The 17777-nt window shown below is 40.4% G+C and overlaps 1 protein-coding gene across 1 annotated transcript in view; it reads left to right on the top strand.

Moving 5' to 3' along the window:
• SH3GL2 (SH3 domain containing GRB2 like 2, endophilin A1) overlaps window positions 1–3396 on the top strand; it is a 96096-nt gene extending 92700 nt beyond the window's left edge. The window contains exon 9 of the mRNA XM_059874001.1: window positions 1911–3396. Coding sequence (XP_059729984.1) covers window positions 1911–2110 — 200 coding nt within the window. The 3' untranslated portion in view covers window positions 2111–3396. The remainder of the gene's footprint in view (window positions 1–1910) is intronic.
• Window positions 3397–17777: the final 14381 nt, after the last annotated feature.

Genomic DNA, 17777 nt, shown 5'->3' with positions numbered 1-17777 from the left:
ACTATCTTAAAGAATGGTTTGTTTAATATCAGCACATACCACGGAAGTCTTATTATTTGTTTCTTACACAATAATGATGTGTTATCCCATGGTATGGTGAGGGCTGGCCTCTGTCCAGACCCTGATTTTAGTTGTTCCAGTTTACCTCAGTGACAATTGCTATCATGTTCCACCTTGCAAGAGGTGTTTTTCGCTAGATCTTTACTCAGGATTTCCTTTCTTTCCATCACATCATGATGCGAATGTTTGATTTTCTCCCACATATAGACAGGAAGAATATCTCCATTTGGCTCTGAAATAATCTTACACAACCTTGCAAACTCCTAACAATCTCCTCACTATACTAACAAGGAGAAGGATATAATTGAGATTCCTAGTGCATGAGTGTGGCTTGAGTCTTGCATGCTAGAGCTCTCCTCATTCCATCTGTAATTTTCTTCTTTACTTCTCTTTTGCAGGGTCATGAACACTTGTCTGTGCTAAGCCAGAGCAGACTGATGTTCATGACATTTCTCCAGCATTTATATTTCCCTCTTCAGAGGGAAGTTTTTAACATTTTCTTTAGGAGGATGTGTATATTGGTTTCAGAAATATGCCTTATTTGAAAATTCTTGAATATATGTTTGGAGTGATTAATTTAAAGATTTTATTTGCTACTTCTTCTAAATTTCAGCTGGTAGCAATGAGGATACCAAACATGGTCTAAGGCTTGTTGATGTCAGCACAGTAGTCTTCATCACAAAGAAACCAAAATACACTCTAACCATTATGTAAAGAAAAGAAAATAAGATTTCACTATAGAATTTAATAAATTAGGTCTGGTATTTGAAAAATTTACTCTATTGAGATCTACAGAAATGGAAAAGTTCTGTTCTAAAATAACTCAAGCATGGGCCTTCTAACCAAAATGAGTGTTCAAAACGAATATACAGAATGTCTGAAACTTACTCATCTTAAAGCCAGTATTCATGAAAAAGTAGACCATATATTCTTAGAACTATCATTATGGTGAAGTGGCATGTGTGGGTTCATTTAGACCACTGAAAGTGTATGAACTTTTACTATGGAAATTCAGGAGGGGATATGATTTCTTACAATTTAGTGCTCCTAAATCCTAAATATTTTGACCGGTAACAATTTTGGTTTTGGTAGGCTTGAAGCTATAGAGACTTCAGGGAGAGGGAAGAGAGAGTATATTTGTTAATTTCATATAACATATGAAAATCCAATCAAACTAATGGCTTATAATAATACCCATTAGCTATCCTATAGAGATTACAGTCAGATGTTCCTGAATTAGCATATTAGAAAGCTCTCAATTTTAAACTTTTTCTGGATCTGTCCTGATGGCCCTGTAATAAAGTGTTTTGTGGAAATGGAGAATAAAAATCTTTGGAAGTGTGGTACTAAAATTAAGAGGATTAGGAGCATATACAGTGGTATAGCTGTACCAGTGACGTTTCCAAATAAAGCGCAAACACACAGTTATATCTTCACTGTTGTTTTAAGCTACCGCTTACACTGCTTACCTGAGGTAAACAGACAAAGCATCTCTTTGCCAGTAAAGCTGGAAATATTTTAGAGCTTTTGCTTAATTTTTTGTGTTTTATTAACAAATAAAAATTAGATTCCAAATTGATCATAGTTGTGCTTTCAGGTCTGGGCTTGACTGTAGCTTGGTTCTTTTGGGATTCTCAGACTTCTACCAGGAGGCATGTAGAGTAACTGAAGACTGTCAGAAGTTAATAGCTGTCTTCTAACAAATTTGGCAGTCCAAATATCAAAGAACTGTCATCATAATATTAGTGAGAATAGAAAAAACCAAAATTTGTCATAGGTACAGTAGTAAAATGGGTACTCTTAAGTGTTGAGATTTTTAAGCACGTTGTTTCTGTGTTTCTTCTCCTTAGGTGCTCACATGGATCAGCCATGCTGCCGAGCTCTGTATGACTTTGAACCAGAGAATGAAGGGGAGCTGGGATTTAAAGAGGGTGATATTATTACCCTCACTAACCAGATTGATGAAAACTGGTATGAGGGGATGCTTCATGGCCAGTCAGGTTTCTTCCCCATCAATTATGTCGATATTCTAGTTCCGTTACCCAATTAGGAATGCTGACCCACCACCTCTGACGCAGATAGCTGTGTCAGTACCACTGCTTTCAAAATGCTGCTTCTTACACCTTACAAGTGCAAACTGCAGTGGTTAGAGTTACCGATTCCTAATGAGCATCTTTGGTTTACGTGTTGTCATACTATGTGGTGGTGATGCGTTGTATCTTCTGAGCCAGCATAGCGTGGATTAGTGTATTGACTGTGCTGGCCTGGTAGTAACCAGAGCCATTAGTGAGATGAAACGGGGAAGATGATGGCAAGCAAAGCAGGTAATTCATAGTGAAGTAGCAGGAAGTGAAGGTGGTGTTGGGAAGATAATGCCTGTCACCACCATATTACTTTTTCAGTCTTAGTTCTCTATAAAAAGAGGGAAAAGTTCTTGCCATTCCATCTTTCCCTTCCTAATGATACAGTTCACACAGGTCTAACATTGACTAACCAGAATTGTATCTTCCAACCAAACTGGCTGGCTGTTCTCACAGAGAGAGTGTAAGCATAGATGGTTTCTCAGAAAGTGAACCACTGTACTGTGTGTCCTGCTGCTCTCTGCTAAGTTTTATATTCTTAATTATTGTTAAAAGGCCTATTTCCCTCCAGAGGTAAACTGTAAGCTATCAAATGGGGATTCCTGTAGTAGAAATGTTGGACCACAAACCACCTGAATTTGCCCTTCAGGAACTTTTAGCATGCTCACCAAAATGCCAGTAAATGGGCAAGATGGGGAATAAAACTGGCATTTATTTAATGTTTCTTGTCAAGTCTTGGCACAAAACCTTGCTGCTTAAGCACCAGATATCCTTTGTAAACTCATTCACTGAGGAATACAGTAACCAACCAAACACAACCCTCATTTCATTTGTTTCAGTCTGCCATGTGTTCTTTGAACATCATTTGTGCATACTCTCTCCTCAATGAGGACAAAATAAAACATGTTATTTTTCTGTTGAGCAACTGAAGACATGTGGCTGTATATATAAAAACATTTCCCATCTGTTTAGTTGGTTCTCCTGTGTTCCTCCTTCCTGCACTTGGTGTGTACAGTGCTGTGCCTAGCTTCTTGGCATTCTTTTGGTAACAGTTGCAGTAGTTCTGTTAGTTTAGTTATCCAGAGTTCTATTTATCTAAATTGTACAGATCTATCAGAGGTTTATTGTGCTGCTTCGAATGTGCCACTTCAGTACTGGATGATGTGAAATGAAGACAATTCCCTACTGCTTAATGTTTAAACTATATCATGGAAAGTATTGTTATTTCAAATAAATGCTGAGAGAATAACTAGAATGATGTTGTGGACTATTGCTTTGTTGCTTTAAAATCTGCTTTGATAACTTCAACTAACAAGAATTTTTTTTTAGAAAGCATATTTCTCATTTCCTGCAAATGTGAAAAATCTTTCCTTTTTTTTGGCATTATCATTTTACTTCAGTCAAATAAATCTCATACATATAATGGCCTTTATAAGCAGGATGAACTTAACAGTGACCACATTAAATTAGTCTCTCAATGACTAGAATGCAGTCTTGTAGATACAAGTTATTGCTTATCAAAGAACCCTGGCATCCACAATGCTAATGAAGCTTAAAGACTTGGGAACTTGTAATTTATTTATGGTTTAAGTAAAAACAGAGATAGTGTTGCAAGCAAAGCGGACTTGACTTGGATAAAACTAATTTAAACCAATTCAAGTATTTTTGTGCAGTGAGAACCAAAAGACTCACTTTTCCTGTCCCAGTTCTCAAGCTCAGATTCACTCCTGACTCTCCCCACCAGCTGCTCACTGGCATGGGTACTTGTAGGTGTACAGTATGTCCCCAAAAGCTCCTCTCTGCTGCTTCTCCCTCCTCATTTTTTTCCCCCTTGTCAGTGGTGAGTCAAGCACAGGACTCATTGTGGCTATCTGCTGGTGTTTCACGGACTGTCTACACCTCACTGTTCTTCAGCCTTGGTGTTCCCTCTGCTAAGAGTGTTTCTCACTCATATTTTCCCCTCTTCTGCTCTCTGCCATACGTTCATGTCCCAGTGCACGTCGACAGAGACTGACAGAGCAGAAGAGTCTCTCAGAGATGGCACCTCATTCAGGGCTCAGTTCAAGGTCAGGCTGGATGGGGGTCTGAGCAAATGTGTGTAATTGAAGATGCTCATTGCAGGGGTCTTGGGCTAGGTGATATTTTACAGTTCCTTCCAACCCAAACTATTTTAAAAAATATAGATACAGATGCAATTCCTGTAACTTTTTGCTGCAGTTCAGTTTTAAATCCTATGTCTGGCCTCTAAGGAAGTTTCTGCTAGTGATTGGAAGAAATCTGTTTCAAACTCAATGGACGTGAAACTTTTTTACAGATGCATCAATGGTGCCATACTACAGTTACTGTTCATTAGCATTACTACAAACAGTGGCAGAACTAATAACTGAGTTAGTTATCAAGGTCTAGGAGTCACAGGTACTGCATTGGCATACCTCTGTTTTGTCAGATTATAATTCTGTAGCATTTCTGGAGAGCAGGCAACCACAGGGCAACAACCTCAGAGATAGATTTACATGATGTAGAGCAAAAGGGTGGTTGGTGTGCAGTGCTCCCCATCCTGCTGAGGGGCCCTGGTTTTTAAGGTGTGGGAATGGTAGTGTCTTTCAACAAATAGAACCAGAATTGCACAAAACAGTCATCACGATGACATGGGCCTAGCCTTGACATGTTGCAGAATTCTTGGCACTTCCTTATTGCTCTGTTCTGTGTCTCCTGCAGGTAAAACCTAAAGAATGCTTTATTCCTGAGGTGGTAGGATCAAAATCTGACTTGGCTAAGAGAGGAATTACCAGGGCTGACAAAAATTTGTATCTAAACATTCAGTACTAGGATAAAGAGGGCGATCCAGAAAAAAAGCAGGAGGATGTTTGCTTTTGCACAGCAGGTAGTTCAAAGCTTTGCCTATGGAGCTCCATGACTCTTTCTATCTAGAATCACATAAGATATGATGTTGATGGATAAAATCTTTTTTCTCTGGGAAACTTATAGCTCCTGTCATCCTGCTTCCTAAGGTGTATGTTTTCAGAAATACTGTAAAAATATTACATGGGCTCCTAGTTACCAAGCTTGGCTGCAGAACTGCTTGTCACAGAGGAAATTAGGAAGCCTGCCAGCACTGAGATATCAACTGACAGATATAGCTAAGTGTTTTGGGTTTGATGTTGGTTTCTTTTTTTCCTGTTGATCTGTAAGGTTCTTAGTCTGCTTTATTTATTGCAGAGTGAATCTTTGTGAAAAACATAGCAAAATACCCCAACAGTTCCCTGAACAGTTCTCCGTCTAAATAAAGCAGTGATTGAAAATGTGGGGTTTTTCTTCTTTTAAAATAGCCCCTTCCCTCCAGAAAGAAAGAACATGGGAGTCGAATCTGGGTTACAGACAATTCTCCCTTTGAAGATAGTCATACTGCTTTTCCCACATGAGCTACTCTGACAAGACTTGAAAACTGCTATGAGGACTTCTTTTCTAGTTTCATACTTGTAGGTCTTGCAAATCTTTATGGCCACTTCTATGCTGAGTAGTAGTTCTGTTTCAGAATGCATTCTAAGCTTCTCATCTCTCAAGGATTCAGGTGCTTGTAGGTCAGTGGAAATGGTTCTTCTTCCCAGCACAGGAGTAGGCTGACTTTGTGATAGGCAAATGATGCAATGAATTTGGGTGTATACTTAGGTAACACTGTTTAAAAGCAAGTACATTCTATAGATATGTTTAATTTTCTGTAAAGCACAGTAGGTTGTCTTAGACTTAAGCTCAGAATGTCTAGAATGTTCTTAATTATTATTATGTAATTATTATTTTATATTTTTTAAACTTTTAGCACTCTGGTAGTTCAAGCACCAACTTGGTGTAATTTCCAGAAGGCTTTTCTGTCTTTCCTTGCCATTTGATCTAACATGTTGCAGAAGGTGGGAACAGGTTTGTCACACACATTCTTGCTGTGCACTGTAATGTACAGAGAATTTCTAAGCTGATTATCTTCGTTACTATTTCCCTGGAGATGCAGCAGAGTGGAGCAGTCAAAGAAACAGCAACTTCTGCTATGCCGTCCTAGAGCTGCTGGCTCTTGAAAGCTCTGGTAACTCTGGAATACACACAGAAAACATCTCCCTTTCAGGTGTCTCTAGGGCAAACAGTGGACAAGCTGAAGTCCTTGTAGTGAGAGCTGTCTCCTGACACGCAGCTCATTTGGTGGGGTAGTAGCAGCCAGCCTCATGCTTCTTGTTCTCTCTTGCACTCTGCTTAGGGCTTGTGTCTTTCACTTTCTCTCCACCTTTGGTAAAACATGGAATTGAAGCGCTAACAATGCAGGGAAAGATAAAGGGGCTCAAGCTCCTCTGTCTCACTGTCATGATCCGCTCATACAAGCGGGGGTCGAGATGGTTCGTGATGGACCGATCTGAGAGTGCAAAAAACAACACAGGGGATTTCAGTATTAATCAAAACAAATGCACCTTTTATTGACTGCCCACTGCAAGTGCTATAGAAGGATTAGAAAGGAGATAAAGGATAGAGAGAGAGAGAAAGAAAGAGGGGAGGGGTATATATTTCATCTCTACCAATGGAGAGACAAAAATCCTCGTGGTCTGGCCTACAGATCAGTCTTGTCATGTCAGCAAGAGTCTCGGAGCCTTTGGTTAACTCAGGGGTCTCCTATAGTTCTCTGCCAGGAGGGGAACAGGTACAGGACAATGGAGAAAAAGTCCTTTGAGAACAAGTACAGACACACCAGTTCAGGACCCATTGTTCAGGACTGGTTCCTATGGGAAACCAGTCTTGGTCCAGCAAACACATCTGCAGGTAACACTTGGCAGACATCCCACCTCAGTCAGCCCAGCGCCCCTGTGTTAGAATTATAAGGGTCTTGTCTCAGTCCTTGTTGGGGGGGGGGCTTCAACCTCCATCATTGACACTGGTCATGAGGTAGATGAAGGATTTTCCTTGGGGGATTACCGAAGTTACTTCAGAAAGTTAGACTTTCTCTAAAGCAGGTGCCATCTGGCCAAGAGGTGGGGAAATTCATGGGCAATGTGATGAGTGGGGACTATTAAGCAAGCGTAAGACCGTGGTGACACAGCAAGCACACCTGCAAACAATCACTTGGCAAGCATCCACCTCAGGCAGGCCAGAACTCCGGGCAGGGTCTTCAGGGTCCTGGTCTCTGTCCTTGCAACGATCGTGACTCAAATTAATGAGACTTAGGACCGTCTCTTACACTCACCTCATCTGTCAATGGAGATGCTCCAGGAGAGGCTGGGCCTCTCTCTGACAAGATCTGCTTTAACAGCATCTGCAGATACAACTATTACTTCTTCAGGTCTGAAACTGGAGCATTCAGCAACTTATCCAACCACCATCAACAGTGCTTATCTAGAGGCTTTCCTGTCCCTCAGCAGGCACTGACATGGGATATGTCCTGTGCTCAGAGCCTTCACATGGGCAGCAAGATCCTTCAGTAGCCACTAGCTGTAATGCACATCACCAAGACAGCTGTTTCAGTAGAATTTCTAATAAACATATATAAGCTGGAGGTGCAATTTTCCCAATTTTTAGGTTTTTTCTCTGTAAGAGAGGTAAAACTTACTTTGTTTCTGTTGGAAATAGTAAAACCATAGCATTGTGAAAGCTAGAATATGCTATGCGTTATAACTCTGTGAGACTGTCACAGCTATAATGGCTGACTGTCTGAAGTATTTGAGGGGTACTGAGGCATCTAATGGTGGGTGTGACAATATACAGCTTGCATAATTGCACCAGGCTGACTGCAGAAGGAGAATTCCACAAATACCTTGGCAAAAAATCAAATATTTAACGTGCACTCGAAGTGCCTGTATTTAAGTTTGGTTTCTGGAAGTGCCCACTGAGTTTTTACTTAGCTGAGTTGCCATCATGGGTTTTGTTTGTACCTCAAGTATTTGTATTTATTTTTCAGAAGCAATGAAAGCTTGCCAAAACTCATCTGTGACCCTTTGTAATTGATAAGCTAGATAATCCTTTGCCAATTCTGCAAGTAGAACTCAGTGCAGCATGCAGTTAAATTTTCTTGACTTATGTTGAGATCTGTTGTGTGATTTATCTTCAATACATCTAAAATGTTGAGCAAAAATTGGAGCACTTATTCTAACTAGGCAGTCCCAGTCAAAGATTTCATATCTGCACCTGCCTGGATTTTCCACAGATCAGTAGGAAGAGCCCAGTAGGAAGAACCCAGAACATCCTGGGTAGGAATGTAAGAGGTATCATATGCCTGAAGCCTCAGCCCATGTATGGGGCAAGACCTCCTTAGCTTTAGAAGAGGGAGAAGGGAAGTTCAAGCTGCTAGTAGGAAGTTTCACCAGAACCATCCTCTCTTATTGATGAATTTTCAGGTAATACTGGAAATGAATACTTCCTAAATCATAAGGGAACAGCAGAGTAAGAAAAAGAGGGAGGAATTTTATTTCTTTTCTGTTCTTGTAGATAAAGGATGTGTATTCCTGGAATTTCTCTGATTTTAGCCTGGAAGTGAAACATGATCAGAGATGATCCTAGAACAAATACTGCACAAAGAGAAAAATAGTCATAAATGGAAAACCTTGCAGGCATAATTTAATCCTTAACCTTGAGAAAAAAGGTGGCCTCTCACAGTCCTTTTACATTAGGCAGCAATAGCTTGTGAGCAGCTCCAGTTACTATAATGCAAACTTGAACCATGAGGGAAAGACACAGTATGGTGATAGCATCAGTGATGGTGTCTAGAGGAAGCTGCAGATGCATCAGCTTCATCAGTCCTACAGTGATCTTCTGATGGAATCTTGCACCCAATTCCTCTGTGAGGTATAGGGAAGAGTGGTGCTAAGGCAGCAGATCAGTTTCTGCAACTCCTCTAATCAGGTGCCTTAAAGTGCTATCTTCCAGAAGCCAAACTACAGACATAAAGTAAGTAAAAGGCAGCTGGCATGTTTATGCCATCATTTTAACACTTCTGATCAAGAGGATAAAAAGCCTGGTGCACCACAATGTCCAGTATGACAGAGCAGAACGGGTATCTTGGCTGTATGTGAATCTGAGGTAGCTGTTAAAAATGAGTAAGCTTCCAGAGGTAGGACATTATAGATCATTTCACCACATCCTCACCATTCCTTTGTCCAGAAACTGCTCCTTGCTTTCACTTTGGAGCATCATGAAGTTATCCTTTGCTTTGAGCTGGAAGTCTAGCAGCATCTCATGAGGTTCCCAAAATCAGAAGGTCACATGCTACCTGATCAGTTTTAGGTTTTAGAATGAAACTCAGCATAGATTTGATTTCCTATGCTGATAGATAATTGTTGCCTGGGTAGTGCATTTAGATTTCATTCTCCAGCTATGCAATAGGAATTACAATAATTCCATATTTGACAGAGTAGTTGAGGATAGATATAAATGCACATAAACCTCTCAGAGTTTTCACTGTGGACTTGAGAAAAAAAAAAAATCTGTTGTTTTCTTTGTAAAACTATGGTATTAATCCAGCCAAAACAAAATTTCTGCTTTTATTTAAGGCAAGACATTTTTCTTTTGACAGTTCAAGAATGTTTACAAAGCATTAATACCCTAAACTTCAGCTGAGAGTCTGAAAACAGAATGAAGGTGTCTTCCACTGAATTCCGGGATTGAGTTTGGCAAAAAAGAAGAAGCACTAATGCACTGCAATTTCATAGTTATCTGGAAGTCAAAACATTAGCACTTCACTAGACTGTGCAGCTTAATGGTGATGTGCTCGCCACACCTTCATGTCCAAGGGTGTGTCAAGTAATACTGCAACAGGCATTGGTGCTTCTATTTCTATTCTGATTCTCATCTTGCAAAAGTAATAAATGATGCTGAGCTTACACATTTTTCATTTATTTATGTCTAAAGGAACTTCATGCAATTCCAAAATTCCATGTAACCCAAGAAAATCTCTCATTTCCTGCTTTTCTGCAATATTGAAGTGTGAAGAGTGGTATCAAGAAACAAGTCTGCTTATCTGGCTTTTATGCACACTTTAAGAGATACTAATACTAATATTAATACTAAAACCCTGGTAGAAACTGGAATCACAGACACATGTTGTAAAATCTTTCTCCCTATGTCAGACACTGGATGCTGATGGTCAGCAATCAGCTGCTGCCATGCTGGAGCAAATGTTTCCATTTTGTACAAGAAGCTTTTCACTTGATATCTGAGGCATCTGTTTACTTGGTGTTTGTCTCCCTTTTGATAGTGCGCTACTGTCAGTCTTTTTCTAAGCTTAACACAGGTCAGGACCCCATTTTTGTCACAGCTCCTGTGGGAAACTAGAGCAGGGAAAGATTGTGCAGAAGCAGGAATTTCACAATCCTTAGTGAGCGTGTAGGTTCTCATGAGGTGTAGAAAGTTTAACAGAACATTCTTAGTTTCTATTTCCATAAAATTCTGGAAAGCATTTTGTCAATTGACGATGCACAACCTTGCAGCCTTGTTGATGTATTATGATCGGGGTTCATTCTGACATGCACCCAGCAGCCCCTGGAGAAGCCAGTCTGTTTCTTCAAGCTGCATACAGCCTGTGGTACCGCCACCTTTTCAAGACGTGGGAGGGATGTAAATCTGTTTTTAACGAGTGCAACAGGTTTGAAAATAAATGCAGCAGTCGACCTTTTGGATTTTGGACCACGGCGCGCTACAAACGCCTGATCTTTGCTGCTGTCAGGTGCTACCACTGTGTGCCGCTAGAGGGCGCCGTGACATTTCAGTTTAGTGTTACTAACTTTAAAATAGATGCGCTGTCTTTCCGGAATATAAAGTTTTAAGGGATGCTGTTAACACACGTAGTGACTTCTGCAGGTTATGGCTATTGTACAACGACAATTTTGAAAGTCTGCTTTTTCAGTATCATCAAAACCTGAATTTTAGAGTTTTAAATTCCCCAAATAACACAGAATGCCAAGCTGTGGAAATTGCTAAAGCTCACCTTTTCTTTCATCTGTCACATTTTCATAATGTTGGCAATTTTTTTTTTCATATAGCTAATAAAATACACCTAAGGATCGAAAAGTCCTGTAAAACAGTTGGATAGCATCCACATCACCAATCAGTTCTGTATAAAATATTTTTAGCTGTCAGCTTGGTACAGATCATTCCAGCACAAAATGTTATTATTTCAGTTAGGCTCACACACACTTAGACTAAGATTTTTTTCTCCCCTCTGCCCCATATAATAATAGAATTGCAGATACTCACCTTCAGAAAACATAAAATTAAAAAGAAAAATCTGAATTGGTTCTGAAATTGCTCATTCAAGCACAAACTATCCGTCACAAAATCTATCTGCGGGAGAGTAGCTTACTTGGGGCCAAATTATCTCAAAGAATATATTAGAATGCGAATATTTTGACAGGTCATAGCATCTTTCATCTGAAGTTCCCTAAATATTTCACATATATAAACTGAGATTCCTTCTAGTACCAGAATCTTTTATTATAACTAGTTTATATTTGGGCCCTTGAGGAATAAGTAATTAAAATCTCTTTTTACAAAATGTGTTTTGAAATTGTTGTTTCAGTGCTCACTGTGAGTGTAGGGTAATTTCAAATGTGTTTTGTTTTGTTCCTCTAAAAATGCATTAAGAATAAGAGGAGGTGTGGGAACTAATACTGACTAAGAAGTTAATTAACTTGACTGCCAGATATAAGTGAGAGAATAAGGAACAATAATTGTTTTTAGGAGTAAAGTTGAATTCTGCAGGGACATTCCAAAAGTTATTCCTATTGGTAAACAGCAAAGCTGAAAATACCTCTTAACAATGCTGAAATAGGCATGAGAAATCTTAAAATCATCATCATAACTGGTTTATAATCATATCAACCTTATGCTGATGTGCAGAAAGAGAGAGTGCACAGAGCAAGAAAATAATAAACTAAGGCACTGGAACTTGGTATAGATGAGGCAGAGAAGAGTCAGGATTTCAAAGGTACAGGAGCAAAGAGGGCAAATCATTGCCATGTGTCCCTGCATGACTCCACACGACATGTCATCACCAGTGCCAAATGTCATCATCAATGCCAAAGCTTTGTAAAATGTGTCTTTGTCCAGCATCACACAGAGACAAGTATTTTCCTTAGACATTCACTATTCCTAGCTATCGTTTTGACCATTTAGAATTAATTAAAAAGAAAACAGGCTGACAAAAAGAAACTAGGTCTTTTTTAATGTCCTTATTGGAACAGAAAAATAAGTGAAGAACACAAGAGTGGGGATAGAGCTCCATGGATACAGGCTCTGTTTCCAGGAGCACACCACTGTAGGAGGGAAGGCTTAGGAGCTCTGCTCCAGGCGTGACAGTGTCAGCACATTCCTTGCAAGTATCATGAATGTGCAAAGTAGAAATGTTTTGTTGATGAGCTCTGGAAAATCCCTTCTAGCAACCAATCTTTGCTGTCTTTATCCCTTGGTCCTTTCAAAGCATCATTAGTGACAGCAATTGTATCAGCTAGCTCTTTGTTCCTAAAGACCTTAGGGAATTCCCTACAGTTAAATCCATCTGGATTACAAAACACAAGGTTTCCAAGGAATGTGCAGTCTCAATGCCAAATTATTTGGATATTCTGTGCTGTGATAGATTCTCAAAACTTCTAGACAGTACAGATGGCAAAATATCTTGTGATGGATGAAAGCAAATCCTTTTCATAGGGTGTTTAAATTTTTATTCTTTTCCAAATATTTGGTATTTTTGTCTCAAAGTTTTTTTTTTTTTTTTTTTACTTCAGCATTATTGCAACCGTTTCCCTAAGGTACTTAAGCATAATAAGCCACAGGTGACAGGCAAGTAAGAAAGCAAGAACTGAATGGAATGAGCCACAGTATGGGCCATGGATCAAAAAGTGCCAGGAGAACAACCCCTGAAACAGCTGGAAAGGCCTAGTGTGATACCATTGTGTACCTATTTGAGACAGGATGTGGCTACAAACATCCCCAGCAATAAGAGCTTGGGGAAGCTGGTATGTGGACATCTGGCACCATGAAGAAACAGAGCACCCAGAATTCAACTGTTAAAGCATTGTCTGCCAAGCCCTCAGGCAGAGGCCATCATGGAGCCACTAGACCCTGTCACTTTTTCTGCATCCTCAGCATTCTAGCATGAAACACGGTGCATGTGGACATGTGAGCAAAATCCTTTACCTAACACAATCCATCCTGCTGGTTTGGTCCACTTAATAAAGTAGTCAACTCATCTATGTCATGTTATCTGGTGTTCTTGTTCCCCCATGAGATTATGTTATTACCAAAGAATTGAAGTTACCTTGCTTCAAAATATTTTATCCCTTTTTGTGAGAGATAACTTTTTCTTAATTTAAATGTAAATTTTAATTTCTTACATGTAAATGTCTCAGCACTGGAGAGTTTTTCTTTTCTTTGTTAAATTCATGCTTTTGACCCAAAATGGTTAGTGAGAAGACTTAATGTTCTGCCATCTTGTTTTTAGGTGTTCCACTGAAGTAAAAGTTTTTTCTTGCTTGTGCAGTCTATATACCATATTTTTCTTATGTTTCAGTAGAAAGAACAAACTAATAAACAAACCCCTTAAAAAAACTAGTATTTCTAGCTGTAGAAAAAGTGCTCAAACTTTTCTTCTCTTCAGGTGTTTTACTCTGAGTCAGTATTCTAAGATAGAAGGCCGTGGGAGACAGTTTGTAACTAAATAAGTCCTAACTTTCTCTGAGAAAATTAAGCTTTAGCAAACAATTTTCAGTAGCCTCTTGAGTATGTCTGCAATTAAAGATGGGACCTACAGCAAGACTTCCTAGACCCAGATTAAAATATACAGGGTCTTATAGAACCATGGAATCATAAAATGTCTTGGGAAAGGACCTTAAATATCATCTAGTTACAGCTCTCGTGCCATGGGCAGGGACACCTTTTACTAGATCAGGTTGCTCAGAGCCCCATCCAAATGAGGCTTGAACACTGCAAAGAATGAGGTACCCAAAACTTCTCTGGACATCCTGTCCCAATGCTGTATCTCCCTCTGAATAGGGAATTTCTTCCTGATAGTCAGTCTAAACCAGCCCCCTCTCAGTTTAAATACATTGCCTGTTTCCTGTCACTCTCTGTCCATAAGAAATGTCCCTCTCCTGTTTTATAAGGCAGTTTAGGGTACTGAAAGGCCTCAATGAGATGGGCCTGGAGCCTTTCTTCTCCACACTAAACAGCCTGTCATTATAGGAGAGCTGCTCCAGCCTGCTGATGATCTTCATGGTCCTCTGGACGTGGTCAAACAGATTCAGGTATTTCTTGTATTAAGGACCCCAGAGCTGGACATAGCACTCCAGGTGTGGAATCATAAGGGCAGAGTAGAAGTGAAAATCTTCTCCTTTCACCTGCTGGTCACACCTGTTTGGATGCAGGCCAAAGACTGGCCTTCCGGGCTGAAGGTCCACATTGTTGGCTCATGTCCAGAGTTTTATTCACAGGAACTCTCAGTCCTTCTTGGCAAGGTTGGTCTCAATGATCTCTTCTCCCACTCTGTATTTATATCTGGGATTGTCCCAAGCCAGGTGCAGGACCTCTTGGACTTGTTGAATTTCAGGTTTAACTTGTACTTTTGAACTTCTTGTGGTTCTTGTGGGCCTGCTTTCAAAGCTCATCTAGATCCCTCTGGATAGCATCCCATCTTTCAGTGGTGTAAACAGTACCTGTTAACTTCAGGGCATCTGTAAATCTCCTGAAGGTGTACTCAACCCCACCATCAATGTCATTGATGAAGATATTGAAGAGCACTCATCCCAAGACAGATCGCCAAAGGGCATAACTTGTCACCATCTTCCACCTGGACACAGAACAACTGACCCCAGCTCTATGGCTGTGTCTGTCCATCCATCCATCCATCCATCCATCCATCCATCCATCCATCCATCCATCCATCCATCCAATTCCTTGTCCACTGAATCATCCATCAGTCACCTTTGTATTTGGAGATGAGGATATGGTGTGGGACCATACTGAAGGCCTTACAAAAGTCTAGGCTGATAACATCTATCAGTCATCCCTTGTTGACTGTTGCCATCATCCCATAAGAGAAGGCCATGAAATAGGTCAGTCAGGATGTGCCCTTAGTAAAGGGCTATGCTGGCTGCCTGACATCACCTCCTTATCTTTCATAAGCCTTAGTCCATCTTTTGGCAGGATCTGCTACATGATCTTGCCGGGCTGGTGAGGCTGACCGGTCTGTAGATCACTGTGTCCTCCTTTCTCCACTTTTTAAACATGGGAGCAATGCTTTTTCCCAGTCATGGGGAACATCACTTGGCTTTTCAATTGTGATAAAAAATGTCTTGGTTACAACACCAGCTAGTTCCCTCAGGACCCTGTTACATAAAATGGTGTCAATAGATGCGTTGATATGGAAAATTACTGTACAACTTGCACCGTTGTAGAGGATGCACACCTACTTGTTAAGAAGCTTGCCCTGAAGGAGGAAATGTTGATAAAATTATACCAATTTCTGAATCTCTGTTATCAAGATTATAATTTTAACTTTCATTTCCTCTTGTTATCATGTCTCTCCTGTGTATTCCTTTTCCATTTTGCCTTTTTCCTTATCTGCTTAACATTCTGTAAAACTTTATGTAGCTTTCCTATTTTTGTTGCACATACTCAGACAACAGGGATCTAGTTGAAAAACACTTTTTAAAAATTCCCTAAATCTGCCTGCATTTAGCAGTGCACTGCCTCAGGCTGTGTGCATCTCCTCTCTCTTTTAACTATTTTGATTCTATGAATGGATAATTGGTTACTTATTTCTACTAGATTCGGTACAGAAAGAGGAAAAAAATTCTCCACAATTTTTGAAGAATATAAACATGTTGTGGTTCTACAGTAATTTTGCATATCAATACTTAGCAGCTGTAGATGTAATCCTACATACTACATATTACAGCTTAAAGTTGTCCATAATAGGTTTTTCCATTTATTTTCTATAATATTATACTATTCAGATCTGCTTTAAAAGGTGTCCCATACTAAGGTCTGTAGTGACAACCTGGAGTGAAGGACTTGTAGATGCTGCTGCTCAAATGAACAAAGAAAACAAGTAACAGTCAAAGTGTCTTGCATTAGCCGTGTTCCCAAACAGCAAATCCTGTGCAGCTGGTATCCTTGGGGTCAGCACTTCTGCAAACTGGAACCCGCTAGTGGGAGTATCCACACACACAGGGAGATGGAAGGAATGCTGAAGCCCAGGAATCTGATGAGGAAAGGGTAATTAGAGATTCCTCTCTGGTTGTTATCAAGAATAATGTCATGCAATTCCTGTTCAGTTTGACACAAAGGGAACACAAGGCACAAGAAGCTTCTGACTTAATACTCTTCTCTCAAAGTAGTAAGAGGGAAATTATAACAATATGTTCCTCTCTTTCAGTTAGGTCTGAAAACATTTTTTCATGTGAGCATCTCACCGAAGTTCCTGCTCTTATTATTTCCAGTTAAGAGCAAAAAAGCTAAGCCTTCTGTCTTGGTTTGAAAGACAGGTGTCTGCCAAGGAAGATGAGAACCTACCTTGGTATGGAGAGTACAACCTCTCCCTCTGAATTATTATAGCTTTGAAATTAAGAGACTTTCAGCAAAGATATGGGAAAAGGAATAACAGTTCATTACTAGTATGTATATGTATAACAAGGTGAACAAACAACAACAATGGCAGCAGCAAAACACAAGAGGAAAACCCCAGAAACCCCAATGAACAGCGTCTTCCCACTCTTCAAGCGCCTTCCCCGTCGGTGCAGTTCCGGTCGCAGCCAGCAGGGGCGCTGCTGGCTCCCGGCGGGCAGGACGGGTGCGGTGACTCCCCGCGGCTGCAGGGGGCGCTGTGCCGCGGGCTCGGGCAGCGCGCGGTGGTGGCGGCTGGGCTGCGACGGGAAGGGATGGAAGGAAAAATTCTTTACAAACCCCCAGGGTCTGCCGATCCCGGTGCCCCAGCAGGTCCCTTGGAAGCAGCAAGGGTAGAAGAAAGGAAGCAGGAGACAGAACCTGGCAGTGGTGGCAAATTCTCCTCTCAGTAACCGTAGCCTCTCTCCCCACCAAAGGCGGAGAACGCTAGTGAGGTAGAAGCTGCCCTCAACCCCTTTTCCCCAGCCCAGTTCTCCTGGTTTCTCTGCCCTTTTCAGAGAAACCCCAGGTAAAAAGGAAGAGTAGCCAGCTGGAGCCCTCCCCTGACCTGTGGCCACTTCTTTTGTCTCTCTTAATGACACCCAGTCATTGCTGTGTCCTAGCAACACATATGGGAGAAAATTCCCTGAGAGAAAGAAACAAAAGGAAGAATCCTAAACCCCAGTACTTTCATACAAAATATATTTCCAAAGTGTTGATTTACCAGCCAAATATTTTGTATAAGCTTCTGTGTGGATATGCTTCATATATTTCTGACATATTAAAAAAAAAAAAAAAAAAAAAAAAAAAGCTAGATTTTCTGATCAGCTTCTCTTTTGTTACAGCTTCAATCATCCAGAAATCTTTCCTAGCAATTCTGTGCAGGGAATCTTACATTTACAGGAATTTGTATGAGAAATATGTGGTTAATTTTAAGAAGGGATCAAAACTCAGTTCCTGGTATGTACTCAGGCTATCAGAGCACTCTGAAGATTTGTGAAGTTTTTCATCCCC

The sequence above is a fragment of the Haemorhous mexicanus genome, chromosome Z, assembly GCF_027477595.1.
Source record: "Haemorhous mexicanus isolate bHaeMex1 chromosome Z, bHaeMex1.pri, whole genome shotgun sequence".
NCBI lineage: Eukaryota > Metazoa > Chordata > Aves > Passeriformes > Fringillidae > Haemorhous > Haemorhous mexicanus.
This window is presented reverse-complemented; position numbering and strand designations above follow the sequence as displayed.